Source organism: Pelobates fuscus, chromosome 3 (assembly GCF_036172605.1).
Source record: "Pelobates fuscus isolate aPelFus1 chromosome 3, aPelFus1.pri, whole genome shotgun sequence".
In the NCBI taxonomy this organism is placed as follows: Eukaryota; Metazoa; Chordata; class Amphibia; order Anura; family Pelobatidae; genus Pelobates; species Pelobates fuscus.
Genome location: NC_086319.1, coordinates 164,438,367 through 164,460,238, shown reverse-complemented (window position 1 = coordinate 164,460,238; position 21,872 = coordinate 164,438,367). Strand labels below are relative to the sequence as shown.

The 21,872-nt window shown below is 41.4% G+C and overlaps 1 protein-coding gene across 3 annotated transcripts in view; it reads left to right on the top strand.

The window, feature by feature from the left end:
• HIPK2 (homeodomain interacting protein kinase 2) overlaps positions 1-14,006 on the top strand; it is a 72,607-nt gene extending 58,601 nt beyond the window's left edge. For all 3 annotated transcript variants that reach the window (XM_063447623.1, XM_063447621.1, XM_063447622.1), the window contains exons 12-15: positions 1,236-1,517; positions 9,656-9,900; positions 10,205-10,359; positions 11,506-14,006. In XM_063447623.1, coding sequence (XP_063303693.1) covers positions 1,236-1,517; positions 9,656-9,900; positions 10,205-10,359; positions 11,506-11,946 — 1,123 coding nt within the window. In that variant the 3' untranslated portion in view covers positions 11,947-14,006. The remainder of the gene's footprint in view (positions 1-1,235; positions 1,518-9,655; positions 9,901-10,204; positions 10,360-11,505) is intronic.
• Positions 14,007-21,872: the final 7,866 nt, after the last annotated feature.

The following is a 21,872-nucleotide window of genomic DNA, read 5'->3' as shown; positions in this document are numbered from 1 at the left end:
ACATTGCTGGGCTTCTAGCTAAAATATGGATACCTTAGCTCTGGTATCAGTTGCTGTGATTATATCCTAATATTAAGAGTCCCGGTCTTCCAGCTTTCTACGTTGTAGCCTGCCGATTGCATGGTGCACTAGGAGTATTTTTTATATAGTATTTATATTTTCCCTATGGTACTAGCAGCACATTCATTCTTAGGTTAGGTCTGTAATTATTTGCATACTGACATAAGTTTTGTTATTTTGACTGTTAACCAAAATAAATTCAAGTTACAGTTAAATAACGATAATGGGCTTTAAGTGCAGTCAGTCAGCTTTTTCAACAGACCAAAAGCAATAGGACAATTGGCTCAAAAGCTTTTTTTTATTTATTAATTAAGCAGATAAAAGGTCTGGAGTTGATTCCAGGTGGGGCATTCGCATATGGAAGCTGTTTCTGCTAACCCACAACATTCAAAGGAGCTCTCAATGCAAGTGAAACAGCCACCCTTAGGTTGTAAAAAAACAAAAACAAACCCAAAACAACAACAATTCATCAGAGAGATAGAGGGAACATTAGAACAGTTTAGTACATTCTGGAAAACCAAGAACGCACTGGTAAGCTTTGCAACACAAAAATAACTGGACAGTGATGGATGATCGTAGGATACTTTATATGGTACAGAAAAACCCCATCACAACATCCAGCCAAGTGAAGAGCACTCTTCAAGAGCCTCTTTGGCTGATATCATCAGAAGTGATGATCTGACAATCACAATGCTTTCGTCACTTCTGATTATCTCGCCCTGGCCAATAAGCATCTCCTCATTGAGATGCATTTAATCAATGCATCGCTACGAGACAAGTTCAGCATTTCCATGAGCCAGCACTGACCAGGAAGCACCTCTAGTGGCCATCTCAGGAGTGGACACTAGAGGTGTTCCTTTCTCTGAAAGGCAGTGTTTACAACAAAAAGCCTGCAGGAACATGGTATAGACACCAGAACAACAACATTAGGCTGTAATTGTTTTGGTGACTATAGTGTCCCTTTAAGGTAGAAAGACTCACAAACAAATAACAACAACGAAGACCGCTGCAATAAAGGCCTGGCAAAGCATCTCAAAGAGGAACCCCAGCATTTGTCAATGTCCACGCGTTCAAGACTTCCAATATTTCCGTACCTAACTGTATTTGTTTGTGTGTTTTGTCTGCAAATATTTATTTTCCATTTTTAAATGTTTCCTCTGTTTCTTATCATTTAGGAATTCCTCAACCTACGAGGTGTCCTCCACTCAAAGTCTCACTTCTCCTCAACGTTCCAAACGTGTGAAGGAGAACACTCCGCCACGCTGCTCAGTACCCCAAAACTCTGCTGCTTGTGGGCCCTCCATTACTTGTGGCTGGGGGGAAAGCTCTGGAGCTGTATCTCGTGACCGACAACGGCAAACAATTGTTATTCCGGACACACCTAGTCCAGCTGTGAGTGTGATCACTATAAGCAGCGACACTGATGAGGAGGAAGAACAGAAACATGTAGCCCCGAGGTAAGTCCATCATTTGGCCAATCACAGTAAAGCATGTGTCCACAATAGCAGTCCCGTCTTATAAATGGATAAAAATTAAAATTTTCAAAAAAAATCACCGTACTTAAGATAGCATGCGTGAGAATTTATTCATGCTTACTAGCTACGTGTACTTGTTCTCTGTAAAAAAAATTATCAAGCCTTATTTTAAATGTTTTTAGAGAAATCAAATACAAAAAAACAAGTCCTGCGCTCAAACTCCCATTACTCCTCGGCGGATATCTCATTAGAGATATCTTTGCCAGAAGCTCAAGGAAGCAAGGTGAATGAGTTTTTTTTTTTTTTTAATTCTTTATTTTTCTCAGCTCACGAAAAGATATAGCATTACCATGTAAAGCACATGCAGTTTGAAAGATATCATTGCAACAGCACGTTTAGACATTTGATGGTACAGCACAAGTTGCATGGTTTTACGTGTGAGTGTGTCGGTGAGTTGAGGTGTGAATGGTTAGAGTTAGGACCCACCTAAGAGGTCTGCCTTGACGTGGCAGGTGGGCATACCCTCTCATGGCCATTGGAGGTAACTAAAAACCTCAATTTGTTTAAATATACATAGGGATTTGGGAAAGAGCGCAGGTAACTTTTTTCTTTGATTTTTAGAGAAATCGCAAATTCTATAGATATGTTCTACATTAAAATGTATTCCCTGAAAGACAGAATTAGAACAAGGTGTATAAAAAAAAACCTCCAGGGGGCGGAGCTTAACCGCCGACCGGACCGGTCGCATATCCTGAGTGCTCTGCGCAAATGGGCTCTAAATCGACAACAAATCGATTTAAAAACTAGAGATTTGGGCAAATACCCTATAGCAGACAAACCCTGAACACCACAGGACCCAGCAGCACCAAACTACCAGCAGCACCGGACCGAAATTGGCGGTTACAGCCGGGGCAGACTTACGACCCACATGAGACCCACTCACAGCACGGGCGGGGGACGCGGCTGATCCTCCATCCCGCAGCTGTCTACGAAGCCTGAAGTCTCCCCACAACTCCCCCCCCCCCCCCCCCCCCCCCCTGCCGGCGAGGGATATCCCGGCACCTGCTAAACAAGAAACAGCGGTGAACCTGGGAGGAGAAGGGGAGCCCGGTGTACCACGCGGCCTGCCCAAGATGGCCGCCGCAGACATCTCGATTAACCCGCACGAACCTGGCGGCCCAGACCTGGGGAGAGGCCTTCGAGGCTCGTTTTTAGGCAGTATGCCAGGCCTTCTGGGACCGCCTGGCTGAACAACAGAAGCTACGTACCCCCCCCTGGGCCGCAGAGGACAGGTGGAGTGGAGCCTGTTACCTGCCCCCCTTCTGGGCCGGGAGCCCAACAAGAGTTGCCCCTAAAGCACAGCCCATTTACCCACAGGGCGGACCGCAGACCTGCAAACCCTGGGGCCCATGATCCTGCAACCGAAAACTGCAAGATCAGCAGACCGAGAATAAGGGCTCCCAATGCAGCACGGAGCACAGAGGTTGCAGAACACGCCGCGCAAAGGTACCAATCCGATATGGCCCACAGGCTCCCCGCGGCTACGACATGAAGCCGAGACCCACGACGCAACCACCTACGGGCAAGCCCACCACACTGCTCCGAACCCGTATGATATCACGGAAAGCCCCAGGGAATCTGAAAGAGACCCCACTTACCTGCAACATAAAAAAAGCAGACCTACACAGAGACAGACGGACAAGCCAGCCACCGGAACCAGCGATACTGCCCCTACCTGTGCCCCAGCAGGACTGCCAAGTACCCCAATCATCTATCCCAGCGCTGGGCATAGGCTGACGGCGGGCACAAAGGCCGGGACTCTCAAAGGCTCATACCCAAAACCTCTACTACAACGGACGCTGTGTCTGCCATTCTGTAGCCTCCTAAACAGAGACCCATCAAACCGTAGATCTTAACAAAATAAGCCTATAATTACTATGTGCCAATAAGCAATATGTGTTTAAACTTATCGCAAATGTTTAGCAATGTGATGTATCGATTAGGACTGTAACAGAATAGCCCGTAGCCATAATCTGCAAGCACCATAAGCCTGATTTAAATGTTATGCACACAGACAGTTTAGCCAACCTGTGAACAACTAGCCTGCAATACTCTCTACTTTCATTATACCCTGTCTCAGGCGAATCCTGTTTCTTACTTCATTAGTAATCAGTTTGGATATAACTCTGTGTCAAGCGTTAACCCAAAAATGTGCAAAGTTTTTTTCCCCTGCCTAATTAATGCAAATATTTTTTTTTTTACTCTGCATGCTCTTGCTGTTGTGGCATGGTGTGCTAAATGTGATATTTCATGCACAAATAAAATAAAGAATTAAAAAAACAAACAAAAACTCCAGGTGATGCACTATTATGCAACAATGTACACTCCATTTTAAAGGAAATATTGTATGGTGTTTTTATAAGAGATATTGGGTCCCCTTTACTATTGCTGAACCTATGACGTGTTTTTTATCATTAAGTGTTCATTAGGAGAGTAAAGAATTTAAGCTTCTCAAACAAAAACAATGTCACGACAGGTCTTAGCCGTGATGTGTTTCTAATGTTGTGCTATATTTTAATAATTGCCTTATAAATAATTCAGCTACCAAACCTCAGATGTGCAGGTTGCGTTCCCTGCAAGCCCTTTCATCTTTCCATTGATAAATGAATATTGAGTTTAGTGATTATATTTAATAGCCAGTCATATTTTGAAACGAGAGCTGATTGTAATATATTTTCTAGCATGTGTTTACAATGTAAATGAGACGGATGTGCTATGACATTCTGTGTGTGTGTTTTTTTTTTTTTAAATAATTTTTTTGCAGATTTTTTTATTTTTTTGCTTCTTCACAAAGGCCTAAACCAAAGTTATTTTTTATAGACTAGCCATATGGTTTAGGAACAAGATCCTATTGTAATCCAGTATATACAGTGCAATGAGGAGAAAACAGACACTATAGACCTCCAAAACACTTCCTCTTATTGAAGTGGTCTGGGTGTAGTGTCCCTGTCCCCTTAGCCCTGCAATGTAAAACTTTGCAGTTTTAGAGAACATGTTTACATTGCCAGGTTAAGACTGCCTCTAGTGGCTGTCTCCCCGGCAGCCACTAGAGGCGCTGCCTGCATTTACACAGAGTTTAACTCTTAACGTTCCTCAAAATCCCCATAGGAAAGCATTGGTTCAATGCTTTCCTATGGGGAAGACCTAATACGCACCACAAAGGCCCATTAGCCTCTCCTAATTGCTGTTTTTTGTTTTTTTAACCTTGTCAACACTTGGCAGAGGGACACACTTTTGTATTCCTAACGCTATACGAGCGTTCAGAATGTTTGTAAACATTTCTGCAAAGATACTTCCGGGTTGCAGAATGCGCGCAGCTTCCATTTGGAGCAGCAGGGAGATCATGGGGGAGCAATAATAGAGAAACAAGAGAGAGATAATTGGGAGAGGTAATGGGGTGCTCGAGAGAGAGATAATGGGGTCTGAAGAAAGATAATGAGGATAGCTGGCAGCTATACCTTAGATTGCACACACAGGGACAATGGGATACACACAGTGACATTGCATTCACGGCAACACCAACATACTCATATATTTATATTACATACACACGAACACCAACAAACTCACATACATTGCGTACAAATGGATATTAATAAAACGACACTGTGATACACTCTTATCACTGCCAGCCATTCCCCAAAAACCACCCCAATGCAGTCACTGTGAAACACCTTATCACTGCCAGCCATCCCCCATACCAGGACACAGCTGGCAATCCACTTCTTACATACTGCCATGCCACTCTCCTCACCCCCAATACAGATACGATAACCCCTATTACTGTCAGCCATCCTCATGTCCCCTATACCAGCACACAGTTGGCACCCCACTCTTCACATACCGCCATGCCACTCTCACCAGACACAATATCCACCTATCACTGCCAGCCATCTCCCCAGCACAAAGCTGACACCCTGCAAACTCCCAGGCAGTCCTGGCTTAATGTGGGCTGAGCATGCACTCACTCTCTCCGGTACCAGACACTCAGTGTGAGTGATCTCCTGACACCCAGCACTGGACCCGGTAGAGGAGACCCGCCAGCCATGCTCCTCCAGAGACACCGCCTGCCCAAGCACCCCGGGCCGCTCCAAGGGACCGCTCCCACCCACTGGCCTGTCCCGTCTCCCCGCAACTCTCAGCATGCCGGCTCCAAACTCCGATCACGCTTGAAATGGACCGCTTTCTTTGGAGAACGCTTCGACTTTTGCCACGCCGAAGAACACTTATCACTGTTGTGACGTCATGCTGAAATCCCCTATAGTTTTCTTTTAAAATTTAGTGTTAACAGCACTTTTATACAAAGTATGCTATTGCTTTTAAGCCTACATTCTAAAGGTTATATTGGAGAGTTAAGACAAGTGGCAACAGGGGAAGTTGATGGCCTGAGGGTTTTGCATAAATTGTTGAGGTGTGAAGTGGTTAAACATAATTCGAATTCTATTCACCGGTCTAATTGTGCTTAAAAAAGTAGTCTTAAAACAACTAGAATGGCTTAGTGGTTGCTGTGTTTGTGCAATAGTTGTGGAACAAAGAGAAATTGGTGAAGCAAGGAAACTCACTGTTATTAAGGGAACTCAAAAATTTTTACCCCTCAAAATATAACTTTGAACATGCACTGGAATAATGATATCATACACTGATTAGCAGTGTATGATAAAAAAAAAAGCAATATGCATTTTTCTGTATAGCTAGTTGGGAATTTCATGTATTATGAGCAGGTAAAATGGCTTTGAAATAAATCTGAGGTAGGGATTGGGTCAGCCTATTTTTGCAGAAACTTATTTATTTTGATGGGCTGTACAGGCCATGCGTTGCAGTGTAGTCTGTGCTATGTAGCATTCATATACCACAGGAGAAATGTCAATTAAAGTGACACTATAGGCACCCAGACCACTTCAGCTCATTGAAGTGACACTATAGGCACCCAGACCACTTCAGCTCATTGAAGTGGTCTGGGTGCACTGTCCCTATTGCAATGTTTGCAATGCAGCTATAAGTCTGCCTCCATTAGCTGTCTGGAGGGGGTGCTTCCTGGATTGAAACGAATGTTTGGTCCGGTATCTGACGCTGGACATCCTCACGTTCTGCATGAGGATCTCCAGCGTCAGATTTTTCCCCATAGAAAAGCATTGATTCAATGTTTTCATATGGGGAGGTCTACTGCGCGCACAGTACTTACCGCACATACGCATTAGTGCCCTGTCATCACAGGTCGTCAGAGGGGGTGAAGCGTCGACCCAGCGCCTAGGGACATTGGGATAAGGTTAGTAAACAAAGGATTTTTAACCCTTCATTTAACACGGAGGAGGGTGAAGGGGAGCGATAGTGCCAGGAATACAGCTTTGTATTCCTGGCACTATAGTATACCTTTAACTAATCCAGACAGCTACTTTGGGATTTCTTTTTGATTAATTGAAGTGACATTCTAGGTTTTGTTTACCAATTCTAACGCATAATGTAGATAATACATTAACAAAATATGCACAAAAAAACCAATACATTGAAATGCATAATAAAAAAGATGCCCTCTTATAATTTGCATCCTTTTGTAATGAATCTCCCAATTTACAGCTGCTGCAGTGAGTTCTCATTAGTAGTATGTGACTTACATTTCTATGTGACTGCTGAGCTTATCCCATTCACAGTGCTTTATGTGCCAGCAAGTGATTTTGGGAGATGTAGTTTTCTGGCTTTTGTCTGTACAAAGCTAGCAGCAAACCTACAATTGCTACAGAAACCCGAGTCATGACCTCTTGTACCGCATTGTGTTGCAATTAAAAGGGAAAGAAAAGCATTGTGTGTAGGGAGGAAGGGAGGGCAGAGTAGCTTTTATGAAGAAAGGCATTTTTTCGAATTAAAAAAAAATAAAAGTTAAAAATCCCACTCTAAATAACTTATTCTAAAATAATGTGTGGGTGCATTGAGTTCAGCCTATGGATTCTACATATTGCAGGGCTACACTTTTTCTGTACTGCCCATCATTATGTAGTTAAGACATCTGTCCAAGAAACCATGCCGCATCTGGCAACTCTCGAAGGGCGGAGTGTATGTGGTGCACTGACGTTTCCAGAAACCAACTAGCAATTTAATATTGTCCAGATCCAAAACACATGCTTATTGTTTTATTCATATATATTCAATGTACAAGTTCACTATTTTCCTTAATTGAAAAACAACTGTCTGAACGATCAAATTCATAATGGTCTGTAGAACAGAGTTCCCAGAACACTCCAAGCACCATAGCCACAATAGCCCACTATAGTGTTAAGTAGTCAAAGTGCTTAAGAATGGTTTGACAACGTACCCTGTGGTACTGTCTTACCACAGGGTAAGCTTTCTCATTATAAGTGACGTGTTATAGGCACCTTATGTAAATGGTTTCTGATTCGAATTAGAAACCTGAAAAGTATTGATCTATTTTTGCTAAGAACTGATGATATGGTTGCAATTTTGGACTTAATTAATGCCAGCATATTTCTCTTAACATCGTGATGCCTATAAACTGCGCTTGAAGTCTATTGTAACCATGCAGAATGCAGTTTCAATGCTCTTTGTTAAAATGTTTAATTTGGTGACCCTATGGATAAGGTAGGGCTTTGTTGAAAATCCTTTACCATGGAAAGTATCCTGTCAGGCTTTGTATTCAGTGTTATAATGGAATATGTGCCTAATCCAAATGTCCCTTGCTTCTTGTACTTTCACCCTTCCCCCACCCGCTGTGATAGATAGCTATGTTGGTTTCCCTGGATGCAGCCTGATTACCTCTTTACTTTCTGCCCCAATCCATTCCTAGCCATCGCTCTGAAAACTTCCGTTACCACAACAACGTTGAGGAATAGCTAGTCTTTTCTTCCTGTAGCGCACACAGCCTTGTGCTGTGATGAAAGCCTCCCTGCACTGCAGAAAAATGCCCATCCCCCCATTGTACACCCCCCACTAACTCATGAGCCCGAACGTCTTGCAAGAGACAAAATCATCACAGTGGACACAGTCCAATAAATAAGGATCACTAAGGAAGGATTTGAAAAGCAATAATTTCAAACTCTATGTTATTTGAGTGGTTATTAGTGGTTGATTGGCCTATCTATAGGGTGCCCTGCAGGCAGTGTAAGCAAAGCTAAAGAATTCAGTACAGTCGAGAGCCCATCATAGATTTCAGAGAATAAATTAATCTTGCATTTAAATACTCTAAATCTCCTTATGAAGTGGGAACCCAATTTATTTTAATTATAATTTTTACAGTCCTTCCCCATGCTGCACGCTGCTGTCTGTTTGTCTGTGCTGGTAATGGATAGCACCTGGTTCTGCAGGCTGAACTGCAAAAGTGTTACTACTGCAGGATTGCCACAGGTTCACCTTGAAAGCCTGAAATGCAAATGATCTTTGGGCATGTAAAATATTTGAGTAAATGAAACGGGTGTTTATTTAAAAACCCTGGTTTACACGTGTTAGCAGGCAGCTCTCAACAACTCCACTCCCCCACTACATTTCTTTACTGAATTGTAGGTAGACCTTTCTCGGTCACTCTGCTCTACCAATGTCTCATGTCTATTGCTCATACCTGTACTACGAACACACCTACAGGACTTCTCTTGGGTAGCTCCATTTTTATAGAATAGCACCCTACCCCATAGTTTTTAATTTTAAAAAAAATCCTGAAATGCCATAACTTCTGAAAAGCCTATGGCTTTCCTGGGTAACTATCGCTCCTATCTATCTGTTACTCTCTCAACTTAATTAGTGAGAATACACAAAACTTCAAGCTCCCTTTCCAATGCTACTAAAGCCCCACTCTGCCCTTCTTATTGTGTTTTATACCCCACCTCCTCTAGATTGTAAGCTTGTTTGAGCAAGGTCCTCATTAACGTATTGTTCCTTTCAAAATGTGTAATAGTTTCATATTTGCTGTTAACTCCCTTAATTTATAATATTGTAAAATGCTGCCAAAGAAGTTGGTGCTATGTAAATGCCATTTATAATAGCATGACACGTTAGCTAATTTATTTTTAAATGTTTACCTAATGGGAAGTATTACACTCTGATCTCTGTGTCCACAGTCTCTCTAAGCAACGCAGGAATGTAATCAGCTGCGTCACTGTTCACGATTCACCTATATCAGATTCCTCGAGCAACACCAGCCCATACGCAGCTAACGGCCAGCACCGAGGCACCAACACTACTGCACACGATGGCAAATGTCAGCCAGAGAACCCGTGCTCTACTAACCCACGCACCATCATTGTGCCACCTCTAAAGACCCAGCCAAGTGAAGGCCGTTTGGAATGTGAAAGGAGACAGCCAGGTACCTATTAAAAGTTTTTTGTTTTTTTTTAATTTTCGATTTACTTTTTATTTAAAAGCTTATAGTTTTAATTGTATTAAACAGTCCAAGGAAGTTGATAAAATGCATAAAAGATCACACAAAAAAAAAGTCAATGAGATATTTCTATACTTGGCTAAAAACTTTTGTTTGGATCACTGCTGTTGTGAATAATGTAATTAATAGGTAATGCTGTAATAAACTAATAAGTATGCTCTGTCCATGGATGGATAAATTAGCTGATTATCTCTGTTTTCAAAATAGTTTTTTTTTTTTTCCTCTACAGACACTACCAGCCACCATTCATATAAGCCTAAATCCTCCACTTCCTCTTTAGCCTCGGCCTCTCACGCCTCTAGTAGCAGTGTGGGATCAATCACCTACCGACAGCCACGAGCCCCTGGGCACTCCTTCCAGCAGCAGCCACTAAACCTCAGCCAGGTAAATGTGGACAGATCATATATGGTAGACTGCACGGGCTTACCAATAAAGCGTGGGATGATAATTGCATAGGGTTAAAGGGACACTAAACAACAAAACTACAAGGGAGCATCAACTATGGAATCTAAAATAGTTTACATTTTTTTCCCCTCCTTTTCTTCAAGGCATTTACTTTTTCTTCAATAGTCATGTCCAAAAATATTTCCACTGGCTACTCAATATTTTTATTTCTTGCCAATACATTTTTTTCAAAGTTATACATAAGGAAAGGAAGGGACTGCTTTTTCAGATTGAAAAAAGTTAGCATAGCAATGAGCTGCAGTCAAGCTACATAGCCTTTGTCAACTTCAGCCATCTTCAGCTATACTCCTATGCCTACCGTATTGTACAGTGTCCAAAGTGGCTTGACCCTGATTCTCATTGTTGAGTCGTGCAAAAACGCAAGAGTCAGCTGAGGTCAGTAGAAGCCTCTGGATGTCCTAGGTATGCATGTGAAATCCCAGGTCTAGAGAAAGGCAAAATATATGATTTCTGGGTGCCACCAGCTCAGAAACTTTTAAGATGACTTAATGTGTAAGTTCTACTTATACCACATTACAGATTTAGAATGTTGGGTGTGGATGAGAGGGTATTCCACACAAGTGTCTAGAGCTGCTGTTTATTCACTTTAGCACCTTTTTGTATACACACCTCTCCCAAAAGGAGGTGTATCTTGTTTGTAGGAAAAAATACTAGATGTCTTCATAGTTATACTTGAAAGGCTTACTTCATTTTTTTCTGCTTTTGATGGTTATGGGGCAAAACTGTTCAATTTGTTTAAAACCACTAACGATTATTAAAGAAAATATTGCTCAGCTTAACAGTTTGACCTAGCCTTTAGATTGCACCCAGTGTGTGGGTGCTCAGTGTTTAGTTTAAATCCATAAAACTGCTTAAAAACTAGTAGGCTAACAGTCCCATCATCATCAATATCCACTAGGCTAAAGTGGGATTTCCACCACTATAGTCTACATTTGAGTTTTAGATGGCAAGTTGTGATGGCTCCTGGAGAGTGGGGAAATATGTCCTATTTCTATTAGACAGCCAGTTCTACAATTTTGGTCTGCTATATAATGTTTTTTTGTGTTTTTTTTTTTTTTTTTGCAGGTGTCTCAGCATCTCAGTACAGAGCGCACAAACAGCCACAGAAGGCAGCAAGCATATATTGCACCCACTCTTGCTCAGGCCCCGTACTCCTTTCCACATAGCAGCCCTAGCCACGGGGCTGTACACCCACATCTGGCAGCCACAGCTCATCTGCCCAGTCAACCTCACTTGTACACCTACACCGCACCTGCTGCCCTGGGCTCCACTGGTACAGTTGCTCACCTGGTGGCATCACAGGGATCAGCCAGGCATGCAGCTTATCCTGCGAGCATTGTGCCAGTCAGTATGGCCCCTCGACTACTTCCTTCCCCAAGCCTCCACCCTAGCCAATACCAGGCACAGTTTGCCCACCAGACTTACATCCCAGCATCCCCAACTTCTACCGTCTACACTGGATACCCTCTGAGCCCACCTAAAGTCAATCAGTACCCTTATATTTAGCCTCCCGGTCATTGGGTGGGATTGTGGCTGCCCAAAAGCTTATGTTGTGAATGGAAAAAGGCTTGTGGCAACATTTTAACCTGGAGGACTATGGGTCTAAGTACGGGTCAAAGAAAGTAAGAAAGCGTGGCTACATTTTCTTGCTCTTAATAAACTCTTCTGGATTAAAGAAATACACAGTGGTTCAATTTTCATACAGGACCTCTAGACACAGAGAACTGGAAATCTGTTAAAGATGCTTAAGAAAGTTATGTACATCTTTTAACAGAGGCAGGCTCAACTGTGTGGGACTTGTTACTGGATCCCCTCAATGAGGTTTGGATCCCCTCAAGAGACTGCAAGGTCCCCTATCTCCACTGGACTTTGTGACTTGCTGCTCTGGGGAGGGAGGGTTGGGGATTCATGGTGAACATTGCTGGAGTCACCCGTTGGGTAACAAGAGAAAGTTGTATTTATTAATCACTGATTATTGTTGAGTTACTGAAGAGTCCACTGGGCTTTTCTGATATAGCAGTGACTTAGGAGTTTATCCAGAGTTTTATAGAGTTATGTACTGACCACACTTTAACTCTAGAAAACTTAATTTTATTTTATTTTAAATATTGCGGTAGATTATAGGATAGCCGAGGGTGCCTAATCTGGGCCCCCACCAACTTCTTTTCTTTTTTTATTCTTCATTTTTTGTTTCAGAGCTAAGGAGATGGTGGGGTGGCACTCTGGGCACCCCTTTAACTTTCAAGTTATTTTTATTCCCCCCTTCTCAGCACTAATTGCTTTTTGGTTGTTTTCTTTTCTTTTTTTGAGTTTTAGACGATTGACATTTTTAACAAAAGATTTTACAAGGGTTTAGAAAAGAGACTCTGCTTAGGGAACCTCTTTTGGATTTTAATACAGAAACCAAAAACTGAGCAGCTTTTTTGTTTTTGGTGAAGCAGGAGTTTTGGGATGTTGATAAGGAGTGTATGTACGAATGGTATTCGTGGATGATTCTTCTGAGCAGAAATCGTAAAGTGAAGAAGAGGATGCCAGCAGAATAATCCTGATTTTCCAGATTGCGGGCAGCTGTGTGGACACTAAAGGACCTGATGGAACTTGGAGTCTCGTAAAAAGAAAGAACTGAAATGGACACAGCTGCTTAACCTCTCACTGTTTCAAGTCACTGTAACTCCTTTTGGTTAAGGAATTGTCCCTCCTCCTGTGCTACAATGTAGCACAACCAGGTGTACCCTGTTTTATAAGCTTCTCCGATAGAGCTATATTTTCTCCTTTAATCACTGAATTGCACAATAGTATAGAGACCTGTTTTCCCTCAAACTCTGAAACACTAACAGACAAAATGTGATCTAAGATATTGGCATGTTACTCTGTGACAGTCCTGGTACTTGTGTGAATACTTGTGTCCTTCCGTTTCAAGTCCTTTGCTCGTAGTGCCTTACAACCTGCTGAAGATGTTTGGCCCTAGTGTGTCTCTTTAAATTGTTTCTTTGTTGTTACCTTAGGTTGGGTTTCAGTCCAGCAAAATCACTGGTGCTGTTTCCTATATACCACTCTGATTTCTATCTTTCACCCTGATCTGCAACCTTGTTATCCCTTAATACAAGACCTGCAATATGTTGCACGCCCTTGAGTAGTTGGCCCTAAGAAAGTTGATTAATATCATGTTGCCGTTGCCTGTGATCATGTATCAATGGGGCGGCTCATGTAAGATCTGTACACCGACTATTCTGGGGTTCTAAAATAATTCCCCCCTTTTTAACAACTTAACCAGAAGCTCTAGAGCTATGGTTTATATTTCAGTTCTGTTTAAACCTATAGCTGCAGGAGCTAGAGCTATTCACTGTATTCCAATCCTGTCCTGCAGCTAAGGGGTTAATTATATAGACAGCAGGTGAGTGGAGATTTTTCAAAGCAATTCTGAAGAGTCTGTAAAGTACGGTAACCGCAAAAACGCTAGCTGTGGGCACATTGTTATGTGTATGACGGTATGTGAGTGTGGTTAACCCCTTCAGTACTGACGAGGTTAAAAAAAAATAAGGGAATAAAAGAGCTGTAATTTGTGATTTTGTTTTGTCATTTTGTGTATAAATGCATGTGTTTGCTATAACTTTCTGATGAAGACCACTAAGGATAAACCTCTCCAAACAACCAACCTATATTAAAGGGACACTATAGTCACCAAAACAACTTTAGCTTTATGAAGCAGTTTTAATGTGTAGATCATGACCCTGCAGTCTCACTGCTCAATTCTCTGCGATTTAGTCAGCCTCCATATTAAAAATGGTTTAATTTTCAATCCGATCTTACAGCATGGTGTGTTTACTTTAGAAATTATCTTTTGCTCTGTTAAAGGATTTTTAACAAACATGTATTCCTAACGATTTAGTATTCGACTCCCTGTTTAGATTCAGGCAGCCCCGCCAAATAAAATAAAGCGGTGGGGGACGTTTACCTTTTCTCCAGCTTTGAGATGCACTCGCTTCGCCTCTGGTGACCATCCCACAGTCAGTCTCCTCTTTGGTTATTAATCCAATGCCAGCAATAGGGGCGAGAAGTGCATGAGTAGCAAGAAGCAATGGCCAGTCAAATGATTTTCATAGGAAAGCAATGAATCCAATGCTTTCATTTGATTAGCATTTGAGGATGTTCAACGTTCTTATGCAATATGTATTTCATAACAGAGACTGACTCAGTTGTAGAAGCAGAAGCACCCTCTACTGGTTGTCACAAGGACAGCCACTAGAGGCATTGAGACTCATTTACAGAGCCACCAGAAGCATGTTCAGAACGACAATGTTTACATTGCAGGACTAAAATTATAAGGCCACTGCACCTGGACTACTTCATTAAGATTAGCAGGTTACTTCAGGTTAGCAGGCTAGTAACAGCAGAAAATAATAAAAAAAAATATATAAATTAGACAGACTGCAGCAAAGGAAGTTTAAAGTTTAGATCTCTTTTTAGAAGAAGTGTGCAGGGAGGCTGTAAGTCACAGGCATGGGTGGTGTGGTTAGGGATTCATACACAAAGTAATTTAACTCAACAATGGCAGAGAATGACCAGTGAGACTGTAGGGGCGTGATCTATACACCAAAACCACTTCATAAAGCTACATTTGTTTTGGTACTTAAAGTCTTGACCATTATGTAGCCTTAGGCAACCGCTCAAGGGTTAAGGGTTAAGGGTTAAACTGGGTCCTTGGAACCAAGAATTTGTTTGGCCCCATTCACCCTTTGTGACTAGTGAGGGTGGTGCCCTGACCTGTGTCCTGCCATGGGCAGGCTTGTGCGATCTTAAAGGAACACTCCACACACATAAAACGCTTAAGCTTTCTTTTTGAAATAATGCACTTTTATAAATAATTGCAGAAACACTGGCTAATTAGCAGGCGGGGAGGTTCCATTAGATCCACAGAGCTCAACTAGAGTGATCCTGTCTTCTTCCCTTGCACACATACACAGGGCTCATTTTATCCTTGCACAATCCCTGGCTGATCAAAGTGTGTCCCTGTGTCGAAAAGCTGCTCATGTGCAAACTTGCTGCTCAAGATCAATGATTGGTCTTTCCCTCAGGGGAAAGGGGGGGTTGCTTGAAAAGGTTGCAGACAAGATCTGTGGCTTTTGCAACCTTTTTTCTTTTTTTTAGACATACCACCAATGGGGAAAAAATGCATGTTTTCATTGGGGTATGTCTACATAAAATAAATTATGTTCATTTAATTAAATCAAAAGGCAACCCATAATAATTTGTTGCAACTGTGCAATTCCCTTGCTTTTGTGATGAAGTGCACCCCTAATATGAAAGGGCATAACATTCTATGGTGAGATCTATCCTGCACTGTGATTGACAGAAGAATGAATCCTGTCCAAGTGCTTGGCAGACTGTTTTAGACATTCAGAGTATTCTTTCTTAGCAGATAAATGGTGCTTGTAACAAAAGCAAGTGTAAGCTCAGAGATGCAATAAAATCATTATTAACTTAAATTCATTTATTATAAAAAAATAACCATGTTTTATTTTGTGTTAATAAAAAAAACAAAAACACAGCAATGACAGATTCCCTTTAGCTCAACTTCCAGCCTTTATAATTATTATTATAGTTTATTTATAAAGCACCTACACATTCCACAGCACAGTCCATGGCTACAATTGGTAAAAGTCAAAAGTACAAAACATCTAAGAGACAATACAGAATTTGATGAACAAATGCAGGAGGAGTTGAGGGCCCTTTTCCCATGGGAATGTACAATGTAGATTAGGGGTAGGCAACTTTCGGCACTACACATTTGGAATACATCTCCCATAATGCTGGCAAAGCATCAGGAAAGATGTATTGCTGAAGGTTGCATACAACTGATCTAGATAGCATAATTCTATTTAGGAGAGACCTATTTTGTCCTCCTTTTCTATCCTAGTGTCCCTCTTTTCTAGGAGCACCATATTGTTGGTGTGTTTGACTGTATTACAGAACTCTACAGCAATAATACTCCAAGTAATGTATATTGTGCCTAGAAGTCAGTCTGTGTAAATAAGATACATAATTCTTGTTCTAAATTACATTTTAGTTGCATACATTATGAAGTCACACCCCTAAAATTAATGTTTGTCCATTTAATATGATGGGATAGGAGGGGTGAGGACTGCAAAGGTGAGAATGATGTTAATACAGTGAGATGAGGGCATTTGTTGGGTAAACCAAATGCTTTAGTTACTGAGTTGAGTGTTAGGGTTCCCTGAACAAGAATGTCTTTAGGGAGCTGTAAAGATATTATTATAATTATTACCATTCATATAGCACCAACATATTCTGTAGTGCTTTACAATATTATGAGGGGGGGGGGAGGAATTTAACTATAAATAGGACAATTACAAGAAAACTTACAGGACCGATAGGTTGAAGAGGACCTTGCTCAAACAAGCTTTCAGACTATAAGAGGTGGGGTATAAACACATTTGGACAGATTTGAGTAGATGCATGCATTAATATGGAGTGTTTTGTTTTATTTTTGGTTTATCTTCTTCATGGATTGTTTTATTGATATTTTTTTCAAGATTGCTCTTTTTTCTGGCAACAGTTTACAATAGCATGCATCCCTGCTTTATAAACTTGCATGTACTCAAATGTCCAGTAGGTGGCATTCTACTTCCACAATACTTGCAATGGAAGCGCTGTAGAGGAAATGTAAGGAGATGAAATGTTGCTATCCATTCATGTTTTGGAACAGTTGAAATTGCTATACCGGTACTCTAGGTGTTTCATTGTATTAAAGGGAAACTATTTCATGTTTGTATACAACCCTATAGTTTACTAAAAGCAATGGGTTGTGCAAGTTTTTTATGCACATGTATTTATTTTCCATTTAAATGCTATTCTGGACTGTCTTGTACAGACTGGTCATATAATGCAGATTACTTTGACTACCATTGTGCTGTGCATGTGGATACCATGAGCGCACAAGTATGGCACTGTGGAAAGAGACAAATACAACAGTAAAGAAAAAGGGTGGCGCTAATAAACCAAATATCTTTATCAAAGATAATGTGGCATGCAGCAATATCACCTAAGTGTATAGTCACTCATTTACACTTACATACAGAGGTACAAAATGAAGGAAAGGTGGTTGCGCACTTTTGTAGATGGAACTCTTGGATTGTAAAAATAATCTCTAAAGTCTGTAAATATAAAAAGCCAACATAGCGTAATAAATTCACACACAAGGCATTAAAAATTAATACATTGGAAAACTCACAATGTTTAGAGCATTTCTGAGTTTACTCTAAACTATGAAGGCAGGATACATCAAACAGATGTGAAATTGCTGGTTTTGGGTCCCCCAGAAGGTATAGATAATCCTCTGTTTAGTAGATCAGGAACCAAGATGGGTATATAATAAATACTTTTATTGATACAGTATAGACTAAAAAAACAATAGCACAACGTGTTTCGACCTAGTGCAATAGGTCTTCCTCAGGTGCATATAAGTTTGCAACTAAAATAACTTCCTTATATAAGACACAAAACACTTCACAATCAATTAAAACACAAAAACAGGTGTATATCAATTAACTTCCCCCTCCTCCATTTATGGTATGTTTCCGGACGTTTTTCAATAATTCCGCCGTCATACTCTCTCCTTAGTATGTGGATGTAGCCACAACCAACATGGCCGCGCGTGTCTGACGTTTTCACTCCATGTAAGTTGAAATAGTCATATCCGTTTCGTCATTTCCGGATGGCGTCACATGCGTCGTTTTCCGGCGGGCGTGCGGTCATGTGATTGTGGCTCATTAATGCAGGAGGGGCCGGCTCAACAATGTAATATCATCCATTCCGAGGCCATATTAGAGAAGGGAAGGAGTAATGGCAATGTTGGAAATGGGGAAAATTAGTTAATACAGATAAGTTAAGCATATATTTATTAATACAATAAAATATTTGGACTTACATAGTAATACAGATAGCATATAAAAGGAAATACCAGGTTAAGAGAAGACAAGGATATCAACATAAAAAAAGGGATTATAAGAATATCATAAAATAGGTCCTATCTCAAAAAAGACACATAGGGGGGCCTAGGGGAGAGAGACACATAGAGAGGCTATGGAAGAGAGATACATGGGAGGGCTATGGGAGAGAGATACATGGGAGGGCTAGGGGAGAGAGATACATGAAGGGGCTTAGGGAGGGCTAGGGGAGAGAGATACATGAAGGGGCTTAGGGAGGGCTAGGGGAGAGAGATACATGGAGGGCTAGGGGGAGAGACACACACACAGATGGGTGGGGGACAAGGGGAGAGAGACAGAGGGACTGGTAGAGTTAGGGAATGAGAAACACAGAGGGGCTGGGGGGTAGGGAATGAGACACGGAGGGGCTGAGGGATGGAAAGAGACAGATGGGGCACAGAGCAATTTTCGCACCTGGGCCTGGTTGTTTCTCGTTACGCCTCTGCCCCTTTTAAAATGCACACCTTTAGGATTTTGCACATTGATGCCTGGAGAATAATGGTAAGATGATGGCATTTTCATAATGAAATACTATACTATAAAGAGGGTTATCCACTAAAGTGAGAATTAAAATGTAATTATCTTTTATACAGCACCAACATATTCTGCAGCTCTTTACAATTTTCGAATAGGCATAATTTTAATTGACAACAGGTAATTGACATACAAAATATAATAACAAGAAACAAGAGGTGTTGAAGAAGACGACCCTGTTCAAATTAGTATACAATCTATGAGGAAGTAATATAGATAAACAATTGGAATAACTGCATGTTAGAAGGGAGGAGGGATCGATGGATAAGATGTCTGTGCCAAAATAAGCTAGTAAAAACACCACACTGCGCCCATCGGTATCTCCTTTGAGAAATGCATTAAATCCATAAGTCTCTATGGGGAAAGTTCAGCACCTCCATGCAGAGCGTGGAGACACTGAACATCAGTGCTGCCCACTGTGCATAACTGAACTAGGAAGCTCATCTAGTGGTTATCTAAGTGACTGTCACTAGAGGTGTTCGTAAGCATAAATGTAAACACTGCCTTTTATCTGAAAATGTACTGTTTACATTAAAATGTCTGCAGGAACAGGTAATAAACGCCAGAACCACTACATTAAGCGGTAGTAGTTCTGGTGACTAGAGTGTTCCTTTAAAGCCTTGTTTCCCAATTAGTGGTATGTATACCCCAAGGGTCAGGGCTGGTGCTAGATTATTTTGCAAGCAAGACCAGCTACATTTATAAACCCCCCCTCCCGTCCCCTCTTCCAAAAAAACACAAATTGCCAACTTTGATTTTTAAACCGATTTTGTAGAAAAACAGTAAAAGCATAAAACTGGAAACTGGAAACTAATAAATTTCATGACATACAATGAGGGGGAAAAGTATTTGATCCTCTGCTGATTTTGAACGTTTGCCCACTGACAAATAAATTATCGGTCTATGATTTTAATGGTAGGTGTATTTTAACGGTGAGAGACAGAACAAAAAATAAATAAATCCAGAAAAATGCATGTCAAAAAAGTTATAAATTGATTTGCATGTCCCCATGCCCTTAGAAGAAAAATCAAAAAAATCGACAAACTTTGCTGAACTCTGTGTGAATACGGCTCAAGCGTTATTAGCAGGGTTGTTTCAAAAAAAATGTGGTGCCCAATTCGCTCCACCCACTCATGCAGACTGAAACGCATGCATGCACTGATCCATGCAGATTGATTCACACAAACACTGACCCATGCAGACTGACGCATGCAGACACACTCTGACCCATGCATACATACTGATCCATGCAGATTGATTCACACAAACACTGACCCATGCAGACTGGCACATGCAGACACTCTCTGACCCATGCATACATACTGATCCATGCATACATACTGATCCATACAGACGCACACTGACCCAAGCAGACTGACACACATTCTCTGAAACACACATAGCGTGGTCCCACTCTTACCTTTATTTCACATATCAATTAACTGTTCGTGTGTTTCAGGCATCTTCACTATTCCTGACTGCCAGGCTGCGCTTCAGTCTCCCAGTCTCAGCCCCACGTCTTGCTATGCTCCCGTCGCAGTGGATGTCTGGGAAGCCAAACAAGTAGAATAGCCACTGCCAGGCAGCCCACCTAATGGGCATATAGGAAGCACCGGTCCTGGGTATTGGGGTTTAACAGTTGGACATACACAGCATGAAGGACTACAATAGTCTGAGAGACTCTTATTCTGTTTCCAGTGACTTTACTGAAACCAGCAAATACTGATCATTTTTATGTCTTCAGCATTGCTTGATGTAACCCTGTGGTCACTTGCAAACATCTTCAGGAACACCGTACAAACGTTAGTAGGGTGGTCAGCCTCAGAATTTGCAATTCATTAACAAATCTCACTGGTCCCACCAGCCCTGGAAGGGATAGAGATTGTGGTTCACCAACCTTCCCCTGGCTAGTGGGAGGTGGAAGGTCTGGCAGACAGATTAGGATGAAGAAGCATCATCATTTATTACTATTAAAAAAATTACATAACATATATATATATATATATATATATTATTTCTAATACCTTCCTGACACAGCAGCCCCCTTTCCCTCCATTTTAAACTTGTGAAAAGGGCAAGTGTTCTTTCTATGACATCACTCCCTCTCACTGTTGAGGGAGTGATGTCAAGAGGGCCATGGTGCAAAAATCAAAGAAGGACACCCTCATTGCCACTCCTACCCTAAGAAATATGCCTGAGTGGGATGTGTGTGGTGGCTGAGTGTGAAATACTCATACACATTCTCTCTCACACTCTCATTAAGTATTCCTTTTAAATATAATTCTTTATTTTTGTTGTGCTTGAAGGTAACACAGGTATTACAGTATTCATTCGATAAATTGCAATGAACATTTCATTTCAGAATAAGTAAAGAGATATTTCAGCACATTTTATAATAAACTAACAGGAAAGATGAACACAGTGTGACTTAAAAAACGTTTTGGCTTTGAACATGCTGTGTGCATCAGTTTAAACCCAATCGGGTAGAGAGTATTAAGTAGAGAGCTATAACAAAGCTTAACTGGATAGATTGAGTTCCTTAGGCGGCCCCCAGGTTGGTGGGATAACAAGACGTATGAGGCCAAAGCTTACAGAAACAATATGATAGACACCCATGAGGTAAGACGATAGGAGAGTCAAGTCTCAGAGCAGACACCGTGAGGAGAGGAAAGGTGAGTGGTCATATGCCTTTTAGTGCCTGGTCTGGGATCCCAGCTCATCTTACGCCAACTGAGGGAAAAGCACAGTCCCAGAACGTTGGGGAGCACCACAGGGCCCCACGGGGTTAACAAAGATCGGCTGGTCATCATGCACTCCAACTCTCTACAGGCTCACCATACGATCCAGCATTTAGCCACATCTGGCGATTCTCAAGCACTTTAAAGTCCCAAC